This window comes from Anguilla anguilla, chromosome 5 (assembly GCF_013347855.1).
Source record: "Anguilla anguilla isolate fAngAng1 chromosome 5, fAngAng1.pri, whole genome shotgun sequence".
In the NCBI taxonomy this organism is placed as follows: domain Eukaryota; kingdom Metazoa; phylum Chordata; class Actinopteri; order Anguilliformes; family Anguillidae; genus Anguilla; species Anguilla anguilla.
Window position 1 is genome coordinate 52,854,798 of NC_049205.1, and position 16,064 is coordinate 52,870,861.

The following is a 16,064-nucleotide window of genomic DNA, read 5'->3' on the forward strand; positions in this document are numbered from 1 at the left end:
ATCTATAGCTGCATGTTTTTATTGTTTTATCTACGTATTTATTTCTTATTCACTTCTGTCACGTTGGTTGAAGGCTGAGGACTGAGGGCTGTGTGGGGCACACTGGTTGAAGGCTGAGGTCTGTGTGGGGCACATTGGTTGAAGGCTGAGGACTGAGGGCTGTGTGGGGCACACTGGTTGAAGGCTGAGGACTGGGGTCTGTGTGGGGCACATTGGTTGAAGGCTGAGGTCTGTGTGGGGCACATTGGTTGAAGGCTGAGGACTGAGGGCTGTGTGGGGCACACTGGTTGAAGGCTGAGGTCTGTGTGGGGCACATTGGTTGAAGGCTGAGGACTGAGGGCTGTGTGGGGCACACTGGTTGAAGGCTGAGGTCTGTGTGGGGCACATTGGTTGAAGGCTGAGGACTGAGGGCTGTGTGGGGCACACTGGTTGAAGGCTGAGGACTGGGGTCTGTGTGGGGCACATTGGTTGAAGGCTGAGGACTGTGTGGGGCACACTGGTTGAAGGCTGAGGACTGGGGTCTGTGTGGGGCTTACTCCAGGACATTAGTTCACATTTTGCCCTTGTCATCAGCCACAGGCTCGCGCTCTGATTTGCGGTGAGTTTGTTCTCCCCACCCCAGCACTGTGCTTAACTATCATGACTTTATAAAGAGCGGCCTGATTGATTGGGGTTGGCCGCCACATCACATGGGGTGGAATTGGGGGGGGTCGGGGGGGGGGGTTAATTTATTACAAAGTTATCCTACACGCCGTGACTCCACGGCAGAGCATCCGAGGGAGGGGGTAGGGGAGGGGGGCTAAAATGAACCCCCCCCCCCCCCCCCTCCCCGATGCAGTCACGCATCCGTCTGCGTGTCACCGGGCCGCGCTGCTCTCTCATTAGCCGCCATGATCTCGCCGGCGTGATGAATACGGCGGCGTGTGACGGCTCGCGCTCGCGCGTGGCTCCCGCGGCGCCCCGGAGGACGCGGCCCACTCCATCTTACCCCCGCCCCGCGGGCCCGCCGCGTACATCATCATTACAAAGCGCTTAAGTACGCAGAGCGCGCTCCGATAGCTCAGCCCGCTACGACGCGCCGCGAGCAGGTACTGCTGAACTGTACATCAGAATCACTCACACGCCCATAAATTATTATTGTTCCTTCAAGCATGGTGGTAAATTGAAGTACTTGTCTCTGTGTGTGTGTGTGTGTGTGTGTGTGTTTCACTCTTTTTTGAGTAATGGTTATTGTATAAATAAAATAAGTAGGGGGAATCAGAGCACTGTGAAAGGTTTTAATGCGTTTTAACTGGGTTTCAACTTTTTTTTTCTTTTTGACAGCCCTTATTGTGGGGTGGGGCATACAGTAATGTTCTTAAAGTATATTTTTTAAATAATGACATAATAAAATGAATTAGCAGACTGGATCTGATGAGTTGCGATGTGTCCATTTACCGTCTCGTTAAGAAAAGCTTCTTGCATAAAATAAAAACTTGCTAAAGAATCATGATAAATAAATATCTGAATAATTCTAAATGCGCAACTGACTTACACAGTGGATGAACAAATCATTTAGTATCAGTAACTGTCTTGTGTGTGTGTGTGTGTGTGCATGCACGTTTGTGGACATATGTACGTGCGTGTGTGTGTGTGTGTGTGTGTGTGTGTGTGCGCATGCACGTTTGTGGACATATGTACGTGCGTGTGTGTGTGTGTGTATGTATGTGTGTGTGTGTGTGTGCCTGTACAACATCACCCTCGGGAGAAAGCAGGGTAAAACCCAACAAGCAAGCGCGCTCTGAGAGATGAATGTACACGTTGGTGTGTGTGTGTGTGTGTGTGTGTGTGTGTGTGTGTGTGTGTGTGGCAGGGGGGCCGTTAGCATTGTGTAAGGACCCCACCTGAGTGGCATCCTCTGAAAACAGTGAGGGGAAAAGGAGGAGGAGGAGGGGGGAGGGGGGGGGGGGGGGGGGGGGGGGGGGTTTGAGTGTGAGGGTAAAAGAAAGTGCACCTTTGGCAGAGATTGAATTCTCACCCGGGGAGTAAAACAAATGCTCTTCCCCTCTGAATCACAGCGACATGCCCACTCTGAGTGCCTCCCAGCCTGATGCAAGGAGAGAGAGAGAGAGAGAGAGAGAGAGAGAGAGAGAGAGAGAGGCAGAGAGGGAGAGAGAGAGAGAGAGAGACAGAGAGAGAGAGAGAGAGAGAGAGGCAGAGAGAGAGAGAGAGAGAGAGAGGCAGAGAGAGAGAGAGAGAGAGGAGAGAGGGAGAGAGAGAGAGAGGGAGAGAGAGATTATTTGTATCATACAGAGTCAAAGTGTCCATCCCCACTTCAGTCTTTAAAGGAAGGAGACAGCTCTCTGCTAATGCCCGCGTATTCACTACAAGAACTAGGTCATTTAACAATGGGGAGAGGAGCAGTCAGCTCTCTGCTTCTGCATAATACATTAAGTGTAATGTGCAGCGACTATTCAGAGGCCCCCCGAAAGCTGTTTATTGTATTCTGTAAATGCACACGGACATGACATTTAATATTGTCGCCCGGGCGCTGAATGACAGGGTTTCATTGTGCGTCAAGTGCAACACCATGCCAAGTTTAATCTGAGCAGAAAGCGGCGCGACAAAAGGAGGAGAAAACACGCGGAGGCTTCTCCCAAGCGTGGGCCCTGAATTAGTGATGAGGGCCGGGGCGGTGAGCTCCACGAGGCGGGGGGGCTAGGGGGGGGGGGGGGGGGGGGGGGGGGGGGGGGGGGTGCCGACGAGGTTACGGGGAAATCTGAGCGCGTGCAAGAGGTCACCGGTACCCCCAGCGCTGGACCCTCCTCGGGTCCTGTCCAAAAACCCCCCGCTTCTCTTAAGAACTGAGGCTTGTTCCCCTGCTGATTTAATGGATGATGCACCTCAAAGGGATCCAAATGGGTGGCTGGTAGAATCTGCCAGTTAGCAGAGTAATGCTGTAATGTTTAAGCGTGATTAAATCTAATTCTTATATAAAAGTTATTTACGGAATTCTTGGATGTAACTATTTAAAAATAAAAGAAAAATATGGAGGCCTGTCGTGTTGAGTGCATTCAGGAAATAGTTGCTAACTGGTGTTCTACCCCCGCCCCACAGGAGAGGGCGCACTTCGAGAGCCTGGGGACACCACTGGGGAAGCTGGGCGAGGACGGCAAGATGGGCCACCGGGTCATCGACCTCACCCGGCCCGAAGATATGGACGGTAAGACCAGCCATTTCACATTTCATTCCTCTGACTCCGCCTCTTTCTTCTTCTTCCTTGAACTTTTCATCCCAAAGAATACATTCTTCTGTATGATCCGCATTCCCAAATCACTCTGAAAGATCTGTTCTAATTTGGTACACGCATTCCAGCCCTTTCCTGGGATAACTTTGCAGAGACACGTCTTATGTTCATGTCTGGCTGATGTGCACGATAATGTCCGTGCGTATTATCCAGTAACTTGAGCATTACTTTGGCTTCATTTAAAAATTATATTTCGATTTTTTTAATGATATTGAAATTGAGTGCGGCAGTAAAGCTTCCGTAAGTTCATGAGTAACTAGCATTGTTCTGTGCCTGGTTTCAGCTGGATGAATTTTTTTTTTTTGCTTAGCGAAGCAAAGACCAAAAAGTGAATTGGACTGTCGCTACAGATTATACTGAATGGCTATATTGTTTCAGAGAATTTGAATCCTATACAAAAACTGTCCGATTCTTTATTTGTTTATTTTTTTATATTTGATTTCATTTAAACGTTTATTTTTACTGAGTATCTGGTGAAGCTTCTGTAGGTCCAGTTGAGGAGCTGCAGGGCCGTGCGGGCGTGCACTGTGTCAGTGTGAGGCGACGTTGTTGCCGTAGTTACGCCCCGGGTTCTCGCAGGTAGGTGCGGGGAGGTGAGGGGGTCAGAGGACAAAGCTGGATCTCTTCCAGGCCCCGCCCCTTTAGCGGCGCGGCTCGTTTGAGGTCCTCCGGCGGGGAGGTGTGAATTCTTCTCGCCCCCCCCCCCGGCAGAGCGCTAGCCCCCCCCGTGGCCCTAAAGCCTGTAGGACTGGGCACGCCCCCCGCCCCCCCCCCGCCCCACTGTTTGCCAGACATAAATATTTAGCGGCAGTTTCTATGGAACTCCAGGGGCTGGAGCGGAGAGCAGCGGAATCGGACTCTTTAAATAGCCTGAGTCGCGCTGAGGTGGGGCACTGAGGTGGGGCACTGAGGTGGGGCACTGAGTATTTCTCCAGGGAGCGAGACGCCCTCACTGTTGTCAGATTATCGTTTGTCTTTTTGAGAATTTGTGGCAAAAGAAACCTGAAAAAAACACTCGAGCTGGTCTGAGTACCATCGACATCACACCTGCCTCTTGCAGTAAACTCTGTTTAGAGGGTGCCTTCGCATAAATTTGGTTCATCGCTGCTGGTTTGAACTCAGATCCACGAAGAGAGCAGCCGGGCCCCCACACCCAGATCCAGATCCTCCCCGTGTCTGTTTTGCGTAGCCCCAAGAGTTGGATCCCACTTTGGGGGCACTGATGGCAGCTATGGATGCTTTGTCACTCATGAGTCCTGAAAGACACCAGGGACAGTCCACCTAGCTCACTGAGACAGTCACCAATTCATCTCTCCACCAATCCCTGCAAAACATAGATGAGCTACACATGTGCCCAGCATCTCACTGTAAAGCAGTGCACCCACATTAAAATGCTTCTCAAGACCAAAATGCGTTTTGCACATCTGGAAATACGGTTGGTAATTGGATTTTAAGTGAGATTGGAAGTGTGTAATCTTAGAAATCAGTAGAAATGATCCAGGTGACATTAAAAAGGAGCAGCTAAGAATTGTAACCAATCTTTGTGATTTTAAGAGTATGATGCAAATGCTCTGCAGCTTTCTGTACGATTACTTTCATAACTGACCTGAAGCTCAATGTTTGTAATTGTGGCTCAGTAAGCAGAGAGATTACTTTTCATGCTTTTCAAGAAAGTATGACAAAAGTGGCCAAAGAGATTCAGAGCATCTGCAACATTTGGGGAACTGATTGGTCAGACTCTCCCCCCGTCCCGTCCCATCCCTGTTGTTTTTTTGCGCAGCCCAGAGGTACAGGACTCACCCTGTCATCGCTTCTGCTCTCCGAAAGCTTTAGGCTGCTTAAACTAATATTTGCAGTGCGCGCAGCAACCAAATCAACAGCTGCCAGAAGTTCTGAGGAGAGGCCCCGGAGAGCGGGAGGCCGGGCGAGGAGCCGGGGAGCCGGGCTTTCCTCGTCTCGCTGAGGAGCCGCGAGCCGCATGCGTCAGCTCGCCGCAGTCGTTAGGCCTTCTCAGACGCAGATGCAACGCATTAACGGACGCCGCAAATGGCTGCAGCCGGCCCCTTTGTTCACTCTTTCTCATGGCGGTTCATAAGTTCCACTCCTGCGCTTGTTAACCCCCCCCCCCACATGCACACACACACACACTGCCACGACCCCACACACACACACACACACACACATCAGATGGGACCCCGTCAGAACAAAAAGGGGGGGGGGGGCGGGGCGGTGGGAGATGGCGAACAGGAAATGGGCTAGTCCCAATGAGCTCTGCGACAGTACCGTCCAAATAAAATGGGAGGGGTCGATTAGCTGGCTATTAATGCTCGGTGTACTCCAAATGGGCAGAACTACTGTATAACTACAGTGTTCTTACTGTACCACCGCTCAGTGCTGTTATGAAACAATGACTGATTTAGTTTTTTTCCTTTCCTGTAGCCTGCAGTAAGCCATGAGAATGTTCTGTCCTTTTCCCCAAGGCTGCTGGGGCGGGCTCAAAGGAACATTACATAAAAGAGAAAAGTATTATTGTTAAAACATGATAATGTACTGTTGTTTTATGACAGCCATTCAGATTTATTTTACAAAGTTATTTTTATTCCATTGACCTCCTTGTAAAAATTTTTAAAAATGTTTAACATTTATTGATAATTATGCAATATGTCAAACACCAAAATATTTATTTTTAACTGTTTGGGGTTCAATTTTATTTTTATAAAAAAAATTTTGGGGGGGATGGGGTGCTGGAAATTGTAATTTAGAAATTAAATTTCTCTAGTCTTTTCCACATACCCCTTTATTTTCTGGAGCTCTAGACTCCACTGAGTTTGTTTTTCCCGGCTCCTGTTATAACACAAAGGGCAGTATCACTGTAGGCCAGGATTTATTGAGGCGGTCTGAATGACTGGAGCTAGAAAAAGGAATTTAACACGGCACACTGAAATCTGGGAGGCATGCAAGGTGAGACGCACCAAAAAAAAAAAAGAATTAAAAAAGCCACGGAGATATCATGCAGGTGGTGACACCTTACAAGTTGAATCACCACCTTACAAGTTGGATTCTGCTGTGAATTTCAAGCGCAGCAGAAATTCAAAAACAGTGTGGAGAAGCGCAAAAGAAAAAAAGCACAGATCAGCTACTTTGAAGTCTTAAATCATTTTGCAGTTCGTAATGTTTTAATTAGCAGAAATTTGAGCGGTGACGTGAAGGTATTGGACGTTGAGTACATCTGGTGACGGGGTTTCTGCTTCCTCCGGTATTGGGCGCCCTGTTGTCAGCTTCTGTGACCTCTGTGAAGGCTTTTTATCTGTGCTCTCAAAGGGGGCAGACAGGTTTAGGTGGCTTCTTGCTTGGCGGAATTAGATTTTTTCGGGTTGTTATGAAACCGGGATTCTGTGACACGTGCCCCACACCTGGGCGAGTGTAGACCTGCAGTGTACAGGTACGGGGGTCTACCGGGCCACCTCAACCCCCTACCCCTCTCTGTCACTCTCTCTCTCTCTTAAATTTAAATTTGGATTCCCCTTCACAAGCCCAAACATCAGCATCATATTGCCAAAGCGACTGTATACCTAAAATGTACATTTGCATGCTATAAATAGCAAAAATATGAACAATAACTAGGCAGTTATAATTAGCAGTCTAAAATTACTGTCTGTTTTCTTATTCTCCTTCCATATTGTGGGAACCCTCCCCCCCCCACTGTTTGCCCAACTGTCACAAGAGATGTATTAAAAAGAGATTCACGCATCACTCTGTCACAGTGAACACTGGCTGGGGCTCATAAATCACAATAAACCCTATTAAACTCCCCCATACACACACACACACACACACACACACCCATGCGTGCCCTGGGGGGGGCAGCCCCTGTCAGAGCTAAACATCTGTATTTATTTACACAATCACTCACCTAACCAGGCGCTTCCTAGCGTCTGTCGGATGGGAAATAAATGAATGCTAATTTGTAAATAATTTCTACATTTCTTTTCACATTGTTTTGATTCGCTTTATTGTGGTACAACAGAGCGTGGTGTAAATGCATATTCTCCTTGGGGGGGTGGGGGGGGCGGGCTGCTATGCACTGGCTCCGGCCCACAGCTCGTAGGCTGGGTTTGATTAAGGGTCAATCGTGATGGCTGAGCTCCATCAGGGACCACCCGTGCCTGCACCCCACCCCCAGCCCCACCCCCAGCCTGACACATCACACAGAATGGGGTTCGGCCGTGCGGCCTGGTTTCTCTTCTTCTTTTTTTTAAGATGATTGATTGTCTTGGAGGGGCCTGGATCCATTTAGTCCCGCAACAAAAGGGGCAGCCTAGTTACTTAAGGAGAGAGCGGCGGAAGGGTGTGGATATCTGGCTCCTATTGGCATAGGCTTGATTTTTCAATTAAAGAACGAGAAAGGGAATGCCTTAAAATACAAAAAAAGAACATTTTAAGTACATGCTCAGTTTTGTTCCAGGACACCCTGGACCCCGAATCAGAATCCCGGCCTTCTTTTTTTTTAATCCATTCTGTAAACAAATTGAACCCGAGCCTGATTGAAGGGCTGCAGTGATTTTGTTTGTGTTATGTTCACCTCTGCTTCTTACATGTTTGCGTGCCAGTATATAATTGCTGAATCAGTGTCAGGCGCTGGAGTAATGGTGTGGGTGGTGGGGGAGGGGTATGGGGGGGGGGGGGGGTGATAGGGGGGCCTCGTAAATTAAAGCGCCGCGATCGGCGAGAGCAGACAGTGGCTGTCGTGTCTGAACGAGCGCCCGGCTCCCGGCGTAATGGATGCCTTCATCTGGGCCGACAGGCAGCAGATTGCCCCGCGCTGATGGATACTGTCAGCCCCCCGCGCCACGCCACATTTCACTGCACAATAAACACGGCTGTCAAAACCGCACAAAGTGAAATCAATTCATCCTGTGCGGTTAGCGCGTGCTAAATGAAATTAATGTACTGTGGGGGGCGACCTGGTGGCGGAGAGGTAGTGTATTATCCCCGCATCATGACGGCTCGGAGCAGCCGGGCCCGGCGCGCCATGGGGGGGGCGGCTGCGGGGGGGGGTGGGGGGGGGGGGGTGCCGGGGTGGTCACCGGATCAAGAGCCTGTCTGTTCTCTGCCAACAAGTGCCAGACCACCGGAGCGAAAACGAGAATGTGTGTGTGTGTGTGTCTGCGCATGTTTGTAGGTTTGTGTGGGGATCAGTGCATTTGTGTCTATGCGTATGCATATGTGTATGCCTACGTTTGTGTTAGTGTGTGCACTTGTGTTTGTATGTGTGTGAGTGTATTTGTGTGTGTGTGTGTGTTCTATGGCTATGTTCCTGTTTGTGACATATTTAAAGTAGGATCTTTGGGTGAACTGTTAGTCCCGGATAAAGGTGGGTGTGTACTGCAGTGGGCAGTGGGCTGCTCTGGGCTGCTCTGGGCTGCTGTGGCAGTGGGCTGCTCTGGGCTGCTCTGGGCTGCTGTGGCAGTGGGCTGCTCTGGGCTGCTCTGGGCTGCTGTGGCAGTGGGCTGCTCTGGGCTGCTCTGGGCTGCTGTGGCAGTGGGCTGCTCTGGTCTGCTGTGGCCCTAGGCTAAAACAGAAGCCTGTGCTGCCTGGAGACCCTCAGAGCCCCACACCCCAGCCTGATTCACCATGACAGTGTGGATGCACTGGATTGCCATATAAAGAGAAGCCTTTATAGCTTATAAATATGTGGGCATGACTGTTAAACATGAACCGGTGAGAATGGATTTACAGGAACCAGTGCTCTGTACAATGGGATCCAGGGGAACGGCGCCTCCATCTGGTCAGCAGTGTCAGAGCGCAGGATCAAGGCTGTCCATGCACATGGCCCCCACGCATGCACACACACACATACGCACACACAGCCCCTGCTCTTCCGGTACAGGCCAGAGGTGCTGACCCTGTGAGCTGTGTAGTCAAGTCTCGGGAGGAGAGGGAAGACTCGAGGCTGCTTGATGTCTCTGTTTGCCTCAGCTCAGTTATTACAACCAAAACTTCACTGTGTGAACACAGTGAGACAGTGCTGTACACATTTATTACCATTCTAACGCATTGGACTACACATCGTCAGCCAAACTGACTTTATTCTATGACACAAGCTACAGCAATGGAAAGAGTGAACTTTTAATCCATCTTTCCGAGCTTTCTAGTTGCTGTGGGGTGGGTGGTTTGCTCCTGCTCCTTTGAAAAGGGAGAATGAAGAATCTCCCTTTACTTTCCCTTCCTGGTGAAACCGTAGCGTTGATCTCCATTTCGGATTTCGGTGGCTATGCAGATAATCGGCAGCAGCGCTGTCTTTGGCCAGCAGGAGGCGCCAGCACTACGGAGGCTCGGGTGTACAGGGAAGCGCGGGGACGCAACAGCAACGAGCCACACATCAAGCGGCCCATGAACGCCTTCATGGTGTGGGCCAAGGACGAGCGGAGGAAGATCCTGCAGGCCTTCCCCGACATGCACAACTCCAACATCAGCAAGATCCTCGGTAAGACGGCCCCGCCTCCATCCCCTCCGCTGGCCACGCCCACATCTCACAGCTGACCCCGCCTCCTTTCTTCGTCAGGCCCCCATCCCTCAACTGGCTCTTCCACCATCTGTAATTTATGAAATATCGAAATACAAAAAAAAAATATTTCTTAAAGCGGAAAAATATCACCCTGGACCAAAACTGGGAAACTGGGAAAATTAGTACTAGAGTACCGAAATTTTAAGCTGTTTTAGAGTTTGGTCTTGTAAGTTTGGTAGTTATTATTGAACCCAAAATGTAATTATTTTTTGCAATAATAATACACTAATAGTGTTTAGTGTCAATGGTGAATATTATTATATATGTTAGTGATAAAATGATCATGTGAAGAACTCAGGTACCCAAAAAAAAAAAAACTAACTGAATATATAATATTTTTGAGGGTTTGTATTTTTTATGATTTATATAGTAGTTCTACCTTGGAAATATTTATAGTTTTACATTAGTATATAAGATTGTATGAAGGGACACATATTTGGGTAAACAGATTTAAATGTCTTTATATGAGTTTTAAATTTTAAAAAATATAATTTGTTTAACTAACTTAATCTGTGTCTCTTCTTCATCAAATCTAAGTGCATTCCTGACTGTGAAAAGCCTTTCAGCTGCGCATAAGCAGTTTGCTGTTTGGCTTTTGGCGATAGTGATAACTGTGTGGTGTTTAAAAGCTCTGTGTTATTAACAACACGAAACAGAACACCATTCATGAAGCACTGAAACAGTGCACTAGTAAAATGGCTGTGTAAAAAAAACTAAAGACTCACACTGTTCGAGACCGAAAAACCAAACTGTGTACCAGTGTAATCCAGCTCTGATACACGGGAAGCGGAGTTTCAGATGGAAAAAGCAAAACTGCCTTCACTGAGCGTTTTTTCATTGCAAGTTGTTTTTCTACACGAAAACACACCGTGATTGTGTGGCACTGTAGTGCTATTAATGGTAATTATGTCATTTTAAAAACACACAAAAAAATATATATAAATACAATGCTTTGGTTCGCATGTAGGCAAAATGTAGTCGTTACATACAGCCATTTTAAGATGACTGAGATGTGTATGCAGTCAGTGCATTAAATGGCTGTGGCTCTCACAGTGCGGCTGTGCTGTACGCGCGTATCCCAGTGCAGCGCGGGGGTGGGGGGGTGGAGGGATCTGTCACAGTGCGGGACCCCTGCATCATTGTACTTCCGTCAGTCCAACCCCCCCCCCCGACCCCGCTCAGAAGGATTTACCGCCCCTTCAGACAGGCGTTATACATTATGAAAAATGACACGGCTAAATGGGTCGCTTCCCTCTGCCCCGGCAGCCCGTAGATCACCGCTGCTAAAAGTGCCGTCACGCCGTGGCGGGGCACCACGGATTTGCTAAATATTTACTGGCTTGTTGTGCGTCTAATGCGGGGGGGGGAGGGCGGGGCGGGCAGGAAGGTGCTTGCTGCGTCAGTGAAAAAATAGTAGCGCTGAAAAAAAATACAGAAATAAAACAACTGATGGTTCTCCGAGTTGATGAGAGAGACTGGAAACCCCAGGCTTAGAGACCGGGCCTAGTGTGTGTGTGTGTGTGTGTGTGTGTGTGTGTGTGTGTGTGTGTGTGTGTGTGTGTGTGTGTGTGTGTGTGTGTGTGGTGGTGTGTGTGTGTCTCGTGTGTTTGGCACAGAATGCGCTGTGATGCAAGTGAGCAGATGTGTGCACTTCTCACTGCAATTACCCTGTATGCTTCTGAGTCTCTCTCCCTCACACACACACACACACACACACATACACACGCACACAAAAAAACACAATCATTGTACCGGATGTGATTATTTAATTTATAGAGTAAACAGCTGTCGAATTTAATCTCCTTTAATCTCATAATATCCATGTTAGTAATCCAGTTTTTCGATCTTTCCTTCGCTTTTCTATCAAGCCTTTCTCATTATTAGAGACTCGGTACACTGGGAGTGGGGAGGGAGTATGCGCTGTTGATTTAAGCCAGACTCTTGGCTGTGCTCACACTTTTAATCTGCTGAAAAACAAAGCTACACTAAATACCCCGAGCCTGAACACCCTCGCTCAGTCGCGTCTTCCTTAACGCCGTTTTTTTCCCTCTCCGCCCGTTCCCTGTGGCGACGGCAGGCTCCCGCTGGAAGGCCATGACTAACCAGGAGAAGCAGCCCTACTACGAGGAGCAGGCGCGGCTGAGCAAGATCCACCTGGAGAAGTACCCCAACTACAAGTACAAGCCCCGCCCGAAGCGCACCTGCATCATCGACGGCAAGAAGCTGCGCATAGGCGAGTACAAGCAGATGATGCGCTCACGGAGGCAGGAGATGCGCCAGTTCTTCACTGTTGGGTAGGTGCAGGGCCACAGGCCCACAGCGTAGGGGAAAACCGCCAGGGCGCAGGGCTTGACATTAACCACCGCGCAATTCGGCAGTGGCGTGTAACCCACTCACCCCTCTACTGGCCACGTTTTCTATGAGAAATTTTTTTTTTGTAGTTTAATAAAAGCATCTGAAATAGTTAATTCAATTTCAGGTCAATTCAATGAGTCAATTTGAGGTGATACTACATGATACTACATCTCCCATGAGCACTGGCTGCACACGGTGTGCTCATCCCGGCATTTGCCCATCCACTTGGCCACTTGTTCTGGCTTCATTAATTGCAGGAAAAGTAAAAGTAAAAAAATAAATAAAGTACATCAGCAGAGCTTCAACGTTGATGTTTTTAACTGAATATAAGCACATTTGTTCACATAATGCTCAGTACCAACAGCTATAGCCAGTTCAGCCAGGTGAGTAATAAAATAATTTTTATTTGCATCGCAAAATTGTGCACCTTTTATCAACATTATTTAAAATTGTGGATACATGCTGTCTTCGTTCTCCGCACTAACACATGGTGAAGATCTGCAATACACAGGTTTTGCAATTTAAACAATCTTGAAGCGCATGTTTTGTTAAAGATAGCCTTTATTGCAGGTTGTGCTGAAAGCTAGCTACATGATACTACAACTCCCATGAGAGCACTGGTGAGCCAAAACGTTAATGTCAAGCCCTGCCAAGGAGACAGCCTCACCACAGCCCCCGTGGCATTCTGGGAGAGACTTAGTAGCACAAATCGTAAATGGGAGTGAATGACATTGCCCGATGATAGCGCAAAGAAAGCCTTTTCATTTTTTTTAAATAGACATTTGGAAGCATGCATGTAGAATTAAATATCCTGTTGAACAAACAATTTAAACTACACTGTCCAGATGCCTCTGCCTTTGTGCGTATGGCCCCGTGAGGGTGATCAGAATTAGACACCAGATTTTACAGTAAATACTGTTATGCTTTAATTGTTTGATCGCAGTGTCACAGACAGTTAATTACATTAATGTGAGCAGAGGTTCCCCGGTGTGCCCTGAGAGGAGAGAGACACAGAAAGGGCAGTGTTACAGCGCTTTCTCTCCTGAGCGATTGTGTGTAGCAGCATCTCCAAGGAGGCCGCTGGCCCGGTAATGCCGAGCTGATTGCATTAACACCGCAGCTCGTTAGGTCCTGTTTCCCGCTGATACACGAGCCTCCCTCTCACGCGACCCTAATGAACGGTCCCGTTAAACAATAACAAGTTGTCCTTTTTCCGTGAGTGTTTGTTACCCCCTCATTACGTGTCTGGGGACAGCGGTGAAAAGCGGTCGCAGCCGCCCTATAAAAAAAAATGAGCGGTCCCGTTAAAAATGAGTTCCCCCCCAACTCCCAACGAGTCTGCAAGTGGCACGGCTTTCATTTCCAGCCATTTTGAAATGCTCGTAATTTATCGAATTAGGACAATAGCGGTCAGAAGGCAGAGAGACTGGATACAGACATTATTACAGGATATAAAACACAAGTAATGAAGGAAGGGGAGGCTGGAAAAAAGCTGATAATTTATTGTGTGCGGTCAGTGAGACGTCTCCTCCAGGTGCTCCCGCATCGCCAGTGAGAAACACACTCTCTGGAGTTCCAGTCAGGCTGCGAATAACAGCGTGTGTGTGTGCGCGCGTGTGTGTGCGTGTGTGTGTGTGCGCGTGTGTGTGTGTGTGTGCGTGTGTGCGCGCGTGTGTGTGCGCGTGTGTGTGTGCGCGCGTGTGTGTGCGCGTGTGTGTGTGTGCGCGCGTGTGTGCGTGTGTGTGTGTGCGCGCGTGTGTGCGCGCGTGTGTGTGTGCGTGCGCGTGCGTGCGTGCGTGCGTGCGTGCGTGCGTGCGTGCGTGCGTGCGTGCGTGTGTGTGTGCGTGTGTGTGTGTGTGTGAGAGTGTGTGTGCGCGTGTGTGTGTATACATGCATGTGTGTGTGTGGGAGCTACCAATTGGCTTTGTATCACAAAACCACTTTCCCAGTTGAATTCAGAACTGTGCTGCCAAACCTTCTCCAAAATCATTTTCGCTCCAAACTGTGAATATATTGCTCGAAAAGAAAAACTTAGGTTAACCTTCTCAATTACAGCGCTTAAAGTGACGAGCCTTGGGGGTTGAGATGAGTGATATATGGCTTCAGCGTTCTTTCCCCCTTTTAATGTTTTGTTTGATACACGTTTCACATGTTCCTTATGGAACATTTGTGTGTCTGAAGTGAATGTGAATTGGGGGCTATAAAAGACAATTAAAACTAATCAAAGGCTGAAGGGGCCCTGGAACTCCTGAGTGGCTCACTCGGTAAAGCTGCAACAGTGAACGTTACTTCATGTGTGTTTTTGAACCAGTCGAAAGAGGTCTCCACAGCAAAGACGATTGTCTAGCTTAACAACTGTAGGAGATATGCCCAGAAAGGAAGGAATAAATACATAAATAAATAAATAAAGAGTTCTCTTCAGCTGCAGTTCTCCTTGCTATGTGGGTTACACAGAGGTGACTCAAGGGGAGTTCAACTAGAAATTCCGAATTGGGGAAAAGTTTTGACAGGCTTAGAAAACGCTATTGGTTAAAACAGGGTGCTTAGGATCTCACTGCTAGTGGGTCCAAATCAAAGCAGTTCACTATACAGTTAACACATGGTTTCTTGGGTCTAAATTGGTTGCTGATATTAATGTGAAAACAAAATCCAACAGATCCTGCTTCTGCCCAGGAGCAGGGGGTTGGGAGCACTAATCTATAGAGCTTTCCCTGTCTCAGAACTCTGTCCTAACTCTCCTCTCTCTCTCTCTGTGCTCCCCCTGTTTGTGCCTCTTTGTCTGTGTGCCCATGCAGGCAGCAGCCACAGATTCCCATCACCACCAGCGGGGGCGTGGTCTACCCCGGCGCCATCACCATGGCTACCGCCACGCCCTCTCCGCAGATGACGTCAGACTGCTCCAGCGCCTCGGCCAGCCCGGAGCCCGCCATCCCCGTCATCCAGAGCACCTACGGCCTCAAGCTGGAGCCAGGGGCCATGGTGAGCGGTGACCCCGTCAACGGCGACGACGACATGGACATGTACGAGGACTTCGAGGACGAGCCCAAATCGGACTACAGCAGCGACACCGAGACCAGGGAGCCTGTTAGCGCCAACTGAGTCCGCCCTACGACCCTGATACCCCCACCCCCCCCCAACGCCCCCCACGGCCAAACCCAGCAACAAGTCCACAGATTCATACCGGAGAGAACCAGAGTGAGAGAGGGAGAGGGAGAGAGAAAGAGACGGAAGAACGAAATAACAAAGGCAAAGAAGAATAATAATGAAAGGAAAAAAAACGACAATTGAAGAGCAAAGCTCCCTTTCTGAACATGTACTCCATCTGAGCCTGCATGCACATGTGGCTCACCCACATTCAGCTGTTGGTCTTAAACGTTTCTTTAAGTGTGAAGCAGTATGTTTGTTTTAAGTTTTCCCATTTCATTTTCTCTGTTTTTTTTTTTGTTCATGGACATTTTGACACAGATTTTTTTTTTTGTCTGTTCAACTTTGGATGTCAGGACTTGAAATTTAACATTTAATATGAATCCATAGCTCTCACAGTCTTACATTTTTTGTTCTTATGAATATATTCATATATATTTTCTTTTGAATGCTTTATTAGCTTAATTTACTGTTTTGATTGGGTAATAATTCTCACTCAGGTATGCTGTGCCAGCCAACAGCTTGTGAATGTGTTTTTAACCTGAACTATTAAGAAAAAATACAGAGAGAGAAAAAAGTATTCTGAAATTTCATAAAGATAAAACACAGAAACCAGTCCACCAGTGCGCTAACACGCACAAAGAGAATGCATTAGACTCCCTGATTATTATTATTATTATTATTATTATTATTATTATTATTATTAAGTAG

At 48.2% G+C, this 16,064-nt stretch overlaps 1 protein-coding gene across 21 annotated transcripts in view; it reads left to right on the forward strand.

The window, feature by feature from the left end:
• The window catches only part of LOC118227027 (transcription factor SOX-6-like), a 188,160-nt gene extending 172,146 nt beyond the window's left edge, over positions 1 to 16,014 (forward strand). For 19 of the 21 annotated variants that reach the window (XM_035417094.1, XM_035417103.1, XM_035417091.1 and 16 more), the window contains 4 exons: positions 3,097 to 3,202; positions 9,600 to 9,773; positions 11,932 to 12,148; positions 15,005 to 16,014. In XM_035417094.1, coding sequence (XP_035272985.1) covers positions 3,097 to 3,202; positions 9,600 to 9,773; positions 11,932 to 12,148; positions 15,005 to 15,308 — 801 coding nt within the window. In that variant the 3' untranslated portion in view covers positions 15,309 to 16,014. The remainder of the gene's footprint in view (positions 1 to 3,096; positions 3,203 to 9,599; positions 9,774 to 11,931; positions 12,149 to 15,004) is intronic. The other 2 variants (XM_035417088.1, XM_035417109.1) reach the window with 2 other exon arrangements.
• Positions 16,015 to 16,064: the final 50 nt, after the last annotated feature.